Source organism: Asterias amurensis, chromosome 1, assembly GCF_032118995.1.
Source record: "Asterias amurensis chromosome 1, ASM3211899v1".
Taxonomy (NCBI): domain Eukaryota; kingdom Metazoa; phylum Echinodermata; class Asteroidea; order Forcipulatida; family Asteriidae; genus Asterias; species Asterias amurensis.
The window spans coordinates 36,554,833-36,563,727 of record NC_092648.1 but is presented as its reverse complement, the minus strand read 5'-3'; the positions used below and the strand labels follow the sequence as shown (position 1 = coordinate 36,563,727).

At 37.7% G+C, this 8,895-nt stretch overlaps 1 protein-coding gene across 2 annotated transcripts in view; it reads right to left on the bottom strand.

Moving 5' to 3' along the window:
- Nucleotides 1-376: 376 nt before the first annotated feature.
- The window catches only part of LOC139938594 (regulator of G-protein signaling 7-like), a 163,384-nt gene continuing 154,865 nt past the window's right edge, over nt 377-8,895 (bottom strand). Inside the window, exon 17 of one of the 2 annotated variants that reach the window (XM_071934181.1) lies at nt 377-7,605. In XM_071934181.1, coding sequence (XP_071790282.1) covers nt 7,558-7,605 — 48 coding nt within the window. In that variant the 3' untranslated portion in view covers nt 377-7,557. The remainder of the gene's footprint in view (nt 7,606-8,895) is intronic. The other variant, XM_071934191.1, reaches the window with a different exon arrangement.

Sequence of the window (8,895 nt, the reverse complement as noted above, 5' to 3'; positions counted from 1 at the left end):
TATAACAAAACCAGAATTGCCCATCTAATACTTACCCTGTCTATAACTTGATTCATAGACTCAGTTCACAGACTCATGAAGTCCACCTGAAGGCAGTGATGTTAAACACAGTCACATTCTCCTCCTCACCATACTCCCCATGATGACTGAATTATTCCCAAACCCCTATAGTCCGACAACATGATGTTCCAGATAATCCCTGATGATGTACACGCCAAGGGTAGGGTTTAGGGTTAGGGTTAGCAGAAAACATTTGGGGTGTCTGAACATAGGGATGTTGGAACATAAGGGTATAACCCTCCCTACAAACCTACTTATCTTTACATTTAGGCTTAAATATGACAAGAAAATAAAACCAGACAAGATTTTCAACCTGTAGAGTTGCATGTTTTCAGAGTAAGAAAACCATTTATTGCACATGTGCAAAAGCAAGACGAGCGTTGAAGAGAGACCAATAAGGTTCACTGTGCGTCGGTGTACAATGAATTAATGATTCATACTCTGTTAGACAAAGAATGTAAGAAAAGAACGCTACAATGACCAAGTACAGCCCAAAAAATGATTTGTTATCAAAGAACAGAAGGCAGATTTACTAGTCAGCAGTGCAGTTTGCAGCTCCGAACACAGTTTGCCTTTTAAAATGCCATTTGGTGTAAATTGTTTGTGTCAGAATCCTTGATATTAGTGTTTCTTAGGTTTGAATATATATAATAATGACTTATTATAGCACTCCAATAAGTGGCGTTCAGTTGCGCATGAACAGTTGACAAATGCCATGAAGGCGATTGTTTTACTGGTAACAGACCGTATTTGGAGAGCTTAAGACAAGATTATTACCAATTTGTAAAAAATTGAAAGATGCAGCAAACCATAATTCAAAGCTCATAGAATGGAATCTTCACAGGATGTTGAAACCCTGACTCGCGAGATCTTAGTATCTGCCCCATTTTGACACATTCAGTATGTCCCAAAGTACTGAGCCCTACAAAAACCTGCCACTCTATCCCCAAATCACTTCTTAGGCAATCTTTGTCGAAACAGAAACTAAACGTTAAAAATATCCACATATTTCAGGAACCCGCAACAAATTAAAAATGCAAAGTATGCAATGATTGATATTTAAACCAAGTTTTGTTGTGACATTTGTGAGCAGAGGTTGCCTTTGACTTGTCCATCCTGTGATGTACAAATTGTGCGCATTGAGTCATTTTTGTTGAGCGTAAACTATGTTCACATTTTCTTTTTCACTCCGGCATTTCTCTTTTATTTGATAATTGATACCTGTGGTATTGCATGATTTATTATTGCTGATGGCGACGAGTCTCATACTGCTTGGTAACCTGATTATTTTCTTCATATAATTAAACTTTCTTATTTATGAACACGATGTTTAGTTTTGCTGTAGTTTACCCGATTTCAAAATAATTTTGTTTGGGGATACAAGACATGGGGCATAATATACTGCTCATAAATATCACAACGAGACAACAGGTTCAAGGGATGTTGATTCAAAAGCCTAAATAGCATTTCAAATAAAACATTTCATTCTAAAAATCATCTTGAATTAGTTTTGTTTTTAAAAATTTACTACAAAAATTGAACCTTGGTGCACACCATTTACTGTGCGTAATCAGAGAATACATGGTTAATAGTCTAGCTACGTTTTGGTCAAGATTCTCCAAGCCTGTTGGCCATCATCAAAGGTCCCCCATCCTTTCTCCCCATCCGACACCATTTTGTACCTCCAACTTGAAATCAATGGTTCATAATGATTCATAACAAGCACACTTTGCGAAACACCAGGAGGAAAAAAAACAGCTCACATCTTGGCTAGACTTGATGCAGAGCATCCATTAAGCTAAGCCTACTGAATACATTCACCAACCCGCCAAAATATCCACCCAAAATCTGTCACATTGAACTTTTATAACAAAATGTAAACAGACTGGTTTTTGGAGAGCTAAGTTGTGCATTTGACGTTTTGGGATGATTTGATAACAGACATGTTCGTCTGGTTACAGTAGGCGGGGCTTAATAAATTCTGTCTTCTTTCTATGAACTGCACTCCTACCCAGAGCTTTGAGACTTTCCTGTGTACAGTGTTTCTTCCAAAGTGAATCCAGATTACTCATTGGTCATTTCTGATAGTTTGAGGTATTGCAGCACAGTAACCTACCCTGGTATAAGAATTTTGAACTTGACATTTGGTTTAACGACGTGCCGCACTACGTTGTCCGACATTAATGTCTTTCTTTCTTCTTCTTTTTTTTTTTTTTTGGGGGGGAGGGGGAATTAAATCATAAAAAGGCATAGTAGGAATGCCACAGTTTAGTGGTTCCAACTGCCCACAAAAGATGACTTCACTTCAGAGTTTTTACCCCCAAAGTGTTTCAGCTGTAATTGACAACTAAATGTGGTTCCGTAATGCTATCGTGAATCAGCAGCCACATCAGTGTTGGATTGGAGTGTCAAATAACACCATTCTGTAGTCAAATTTTTCCCAAAGATATCTTAAGTGGGGTTGATGCAACATCAAGGTTACAATCAATTCTGGTGTTTTTTTAAAGGGTGAAAATATATTCAAACACCAAAGTTGAAGAAACAGCATCTGAAATTTTTTGTTAACCAAATGGAATCAAGAGAACAGTGTTAAGTATCAGAGAGCAAAATGTTTTCTAGATTTGTAGTCGACGTCAACCACAATTCAAATTTTTCCCAAAGGAATCTTAAGTGGGGATAGATTGAGGAAATTAAACATCCACAATTATTTCACCATCCCTTGACATTTAAGCCAGATAGAGACACAACCTTGATCCTTGATCCTTAAAATATGTCAACTCATCAAAGACACGCACTTCCTTTTTGTTATTATGGGCAGGGTAGGTTACTGTGATCTGCAATCAAGATATAGAAATAAACATTACAACATTATTCAGAAAACGCAATCCTTTATGAAATGTTGATGGCCAACCCAAAGCTCATCTGTGATTGGTGGACTGCAAAACTTAATCCACAGATAACAGCCCATTGCTGTGATTGGCTGACGGCTAAACCCCCATCCTCTGTGACTGGCTGAAATAACCCCCGATTAAACTAAAACCAGCTGCAGTGCACGGTGATTTACTCAACAGAAACCCAAATATGGCAAACATATTGGCTTTGCTATTACTCCTTGCACTCTACCTAATAAAAATCATCCAATAGTTAACTCACTAATAAATATACCATTTATTTATTTTTGTGAAACATTTCATACTTTATACTCCTTATTTCTTTAAAACTGTATATAACTCCATTGACTAGATTAATAGTAATATCAATACTCTTACAGCTAAGAGTTTTGGGCTGTAAAAATGACTCTATCATATTCCTGTACATAACCTGTATTTATTTACATGTACATCTCAAATAATGCTTTTAATATATATTTTCCCACATTGAAAAATGTGTCTTTATATTCGCACCTCCTCATTTTTCTCGTAACTAAACAAAGCAATTACAATTTACACATTGTATTATTTATATACCCAGAACCTTTTTCTCACAAAGGTTGAACGCACACTTCACTAAATCTACACTCATTCCCACAATATGGTATTCATCAAACATTTAAAAATTTGTTTGTTTTTGGTGTTTTTTATTAACGTTTGTTTGTAATAGTGAGTACAGAAAAAGTTCAGGATAAACCTGAAACGGAAATAGCTCCAGAAGTTTTTAAAATGAGCGTTTAGATAAAATTTTATTACTCCAGCAGATGGGAATGAGCCACCATGGTTTATAGTTGGCGCGGTAAATTATCATCATGATGCTACTAAAACCAGTCTAAACAACCGATGTACTGAACACTGACCATGAGTACGCCACCCATACTTCTACTGTGCGTGAGTCATCTGCACTCATATTACTGGCCTCATACGGAGGGACCTTGGAGAGTTCATCTCACACCACGCAAGCACTGCGTAGTATACATTCATGCACAGTGCGCATGTAAACACACAGACTGCATAAAGTTTGGGCGCGTAGCGCAGTAGCGCAAGGAAAGAAAAAACTATATATAAAAAAAATTTAAAAAAATAAAACTCCAACACCTTGCTGAAGGCTAAAGTTTGCCTCGCTTATAAAAGTGAATGCTCTATCAAGATACTATGATTATTTTATGGGCGGTTTGAAGCGATTACACTTTGTACCTCACTAATGAACCATGGTGGCTATTCGAATCGGACCAGTATTTTACCATCAGTTGATGAATAAAAATTGTAGGTGTTTCTCCTTGACAAACCTGAACATTTTAATTACAAATAGTTAAAAAAATAACCTCCCAAACCGAGGTCAACTGTTGACTGCTAAAATTAAACGCAAATATTCATGATACCAAAAACAAAATGGCCGATGGCAATTGGAACAGAAAGGCAACCAAGAACAAAAGGTTCCTCTACTTTTTCAAAAGTATTGGTCTTTTAAAATTATCCAGAGTTTAAAAAATATCATTCATTTATTGAAACTCATTTTGGTACTAACCCTTTAGAGACCATGTCTGCCGCAAGTGGCCGAAAAAAAGGAAAACAATTCTCAGAGAAGTTGCAAATAACCTATTAAAGATTGGATCTACTTCCAATAAAAAAAAGGGTCTACATAATCATCACATCTTTGTCACAATTTCATAGAGCTTGTTTATGCATAAAAGGAATTGGTGCTGCTAAAATAGGGTAACCAGCCCACAAAACTATGCCAAATGAACTATTTTTGACGGGTGTTCTTTTTTGCAATATAGAAGATTTTTCTTGAACAGTGCTTGCGTAATGGGTAACCCTCCAAAAAGAAGAAAATTATCCCCAGATTCAAATTTATAACTTTAAAATCATTGTGAGACCCGCTGCTAAATCAAAGGATTCACAATGCCTTTATCTACATCTGACAAGCATGGTGAGCTAGTGGTAAGACATCTGTTCTAGAATGGCAAAGGTCATCCGGGTTCGAATCCTACCGAGTAACATGGTTTTGCATGGGACTCGGGATCGGGAAAGTACCGAGTATGGTTCTGTACACTAACGGGTGTGAGGGTAAAACCCAATAATATTTATTATCCTCGATGAAAACTTAAAATCTATTGAAAAGAAACTGGTTGGGTAATGTGGTCTACTGCAACTCTGTCAAACTGGCATGACTGGGATGTGACTAACCGATTTCAAAACCAAAGCAAGCGTCCACTTCATTTGCATGTTAAGAAAGCATGTTAAAAAATTTAGAAAATTTGCCCTGATTGGACAGAAACAAAGGACAGAATCTGAATGGCCTCCAAATGGTAAGCAACAAGACAGCTACGGACAAAATGCCCTCAAAACCTACCTTTAAACTGTGACAGTTTAAAACCTGGTTTAAAAAAATATCCTGACTGTTTTTGTTGTTGTTATTTGTACTTGTTAATTTGTTCAAGAAAAAAACATGTGCAGTGATTTTCACTATCAACAAAAACACAAGAAGAAGAAAAACCTAGAAACAAGTTTTTTTATTTATTATATAGGCCTACATGTTTATAATGCTTGTGCAGCACATACATGCATACATGGCATCAAAAGTCTAGTTACCGAGTTCATTAATTGTATAAAAACTTGTGCCCACCGCACATTTTTTTGATAATCTCATTGCCTTTAATTCTGCACAGTTAAAATCCATCTCGCACAGTCATGCACAAACTCACTAACACCCACTACTCCGATAAAACGCTTCAATTGCATCAACTAAAAAAAATAACACAGTTTCTCTTTACAGAGTTTATCAAGTAAAAGTTCTTCTGTATATATAATGTGTCTGTTATGAGTAAAACTGCACTCAATTAATTAACAAACAAAAACGATATCCCCAAGAACAGAAACAGATATTCTCAATTTGTACATCTGTACATAAAATGCTTTGAAATAATTTCCAATATACAGTAGGAAGGCTTTTCTATCTATATGTGACATAGCACACAAAGACAGAGAGAGAGTTCAAACTCTGATGACTTTGGTTAAAACAGCAAGAAATAAACTTCCCTTGCATGGTGCGATGAGAAACTCTCAAGCAGCTTAATAATGGCTGCCGTACAAAATGAAAACAGCTTTGAAACCCCTACTTTGTAGTTTGGTTGTCACGTGGTGTAATACATGAAGTTATTCCTTGTTACTTTTTGGTTATTTGCCGATGAGCCCAATATCTACCCACACACAGTGGGGTTTCTTTATGGCCTATGATTACATGCAGCTATCTTCATGTAGCTCCGTAGTCTACTCTGGATCATGCACTCCCTCCATGCAGACGTCGTACTGCGGATTCTTTACATGCACTCCTGGTTAAATATATTTCAGTTTGAACGATGCAACCATCATCAAAATTTCACTTGTGATAAATCAAACTCAGCTATGATTTGGTTTTGTGTTGGATGCCTGACTCCTGAGAGCAAGGTTGCCTTGTATTCTGCAGTGTTAAGCTTGCGGCAACACTTCTTTGTGATGATTTTTCGATGGTGAGTTCAGTAAGTGACTTTGACATTGTTCTGAACTGTGAGAAATCTCAGACCAGAAGACGAACTCCTCCTACCGATCGAGCAAAAGACTAAAGTAGACTAGAGCTGCATTTTTGGTTCCTGGCAAGCACTTAATGATGCACTTGACACCAAGATGAATCTATTGAATATTCATGAGGACTATTTCATTTGTTACTTCAGGTTCCGAAAAACGTACAATTTGATTCCAAATGCCCCGTGAACTTGAGGTCATTTCCATCTCTATTGCTGCATTGGTTTGAAATCTCCAAGTCTCAATCGACGTTCCTCTTGTATGCGTGTTCCAGCGATTCTTCACAAGAAGACTCTTAACATTCGCAATCCAATAGTTGGGTTTCTAACCACTTCAAGAAATCGCCCAAGCCGAAGCACAGGTTTCTTGAACATATTCAGCTGACAATAAACCTGCTTGTGGTGCTTACCGAGTTGGTGATCTTTGCAGCAATGAATTGGAACAGGTGAATTAACTCTTTGGTAAGTGATGAAGTCGTAACAGACAGGTGGCCACGCCAGACTGGATGCACACTCTGAATGCTGATTACTGGTTTACCACAGTCATCTTCTGTTTCAGGACGGTGTGTTATGTCCTCATTTATACATCAGCTGCTTGTCGGTCAACCATGAGGGCAGCATGTAAGCTTTCTTCCATCACTGAGGCCTGCCGCAGCATTTGGGTCATCCACGAGGAACAGGAGGGGGGAAATAATAAAAGTCGGCACCAACCACTGGATTTGGACGATCAGTTGGAATCTGGAACTATCAGTTGCTATGAGATAGTTTTGATAATAACTGTCTCGGTTTGAGTTTGTTTTCTCTCCATCCGTTTTGAATCCATGCAAGATTCACGACACAATCCTGATTCATTGAGTCCATTGTCTCAGACAGGGCTGTGTCTTTGAGTTCTCTCTTGGCATTTATGGAATCTAAGGAAGATGATGAGGGGGTTGGATACAAAGGGGAATAGGCAAGGGGAGTAGAGGGGGGGGGGGGCACTAGATGACCACTACGGCTTCTTGTCATCCTATATGAAAGCTGGTCAGATGGTGTAGAAACTTGCTTTGCTGCTGTACATGAGGGGTGGATGGGCACGGAGATAGATCAAGGGGCGAGAGGTTGGTGTAGAGAAGGAGGAAGGAAAAGAGAGAAAACAAAAAACAAAACAAAATCATCGTTATTCAAGTTGTAAATACTGATTGAATGCTTCCCCTGACAGAATGAGCTTATCATTTGCTTTCTGGCATGTTTAAACCTATTGTTGTTAACAACTGTAAAAGGTGCTGCCTTTTATTTAGTTATCTGTCTTTTTAACCATGTAAAAAAAAAAAAAACTTTATTAGTGCGTATGACTCACAGTTACAAGAAGATGAGTAAATTCCAATTAACTCTAAACATGACATCAACAACAAAAGTTCAGTTTCACTAAAAAAGAGGAAAATGAGACAAACTCAAAAGCACAGGATGACACCTATGGGCACAAATACACACAGATCATTGCTACATCAAAACACGGGGGAACTGCAAACAAGACAACACTGCACACACAAACCACTAGAGGGCTGTTTGGCTGACATACACCAGACCCCGGATGTGTTAGTGACGCTTATAGCACCAAACAAAAAACTACTAAACCAAACATTAATGCCAAGCACGTTTAACATCAGACAATCTGCTAAGCAAAGTTGGTTAAACACTCAATAAACAAGATTGACAAACGAAAAGTGCCATCATGAGGAAACGTAAAATGAAAACAAGTTTCCCTCCAGCAGTAATCTTCCCCAGAAGGACAGGAGATCTAAATCTTCATTTTGGCAAAAACAAAAAGATGGTTTTTATTTTTCATCTGATAAGGAAATAAAAACCTTTTGCGCAATTTAATTTTTCCTCCAAAGGGTTAGTAATGCAAACGAATTGCACAGACAAATGGCACGGACACGCAACAAGGAAATTAGAAAGTACAGAAACAAAGACAACATATTTCACTCAAAGAAAGAAAAAGAAACACTAGAATAACGTAATATACAATAAAACAGTTCAATCGCTGACACTGCAATTAGTGTGTTAGTTAGTCTGTTGGGGTAGTGGGTAAAACCCCATTCTGTTTATCTGCCGAAGTCACGTGTACAGCGTTACAGTCCGTGTCCGTCAAGTCTCGGTAATATTTCATACAGGTATTAATCAGACAAAATTGAAAGCACTTCTTGACCAAATCAAGTTTACGGATCACAATTGTCTGCATTGAGAGTAAAAGACTTCCTAAATAACATATGACAATTTGTGACATCCGAGAATTTCAATGAGAATGCAATTTCTACTCTCATAATGTCTTGTACCCCACCTTGCTCAGTGACAAGTGA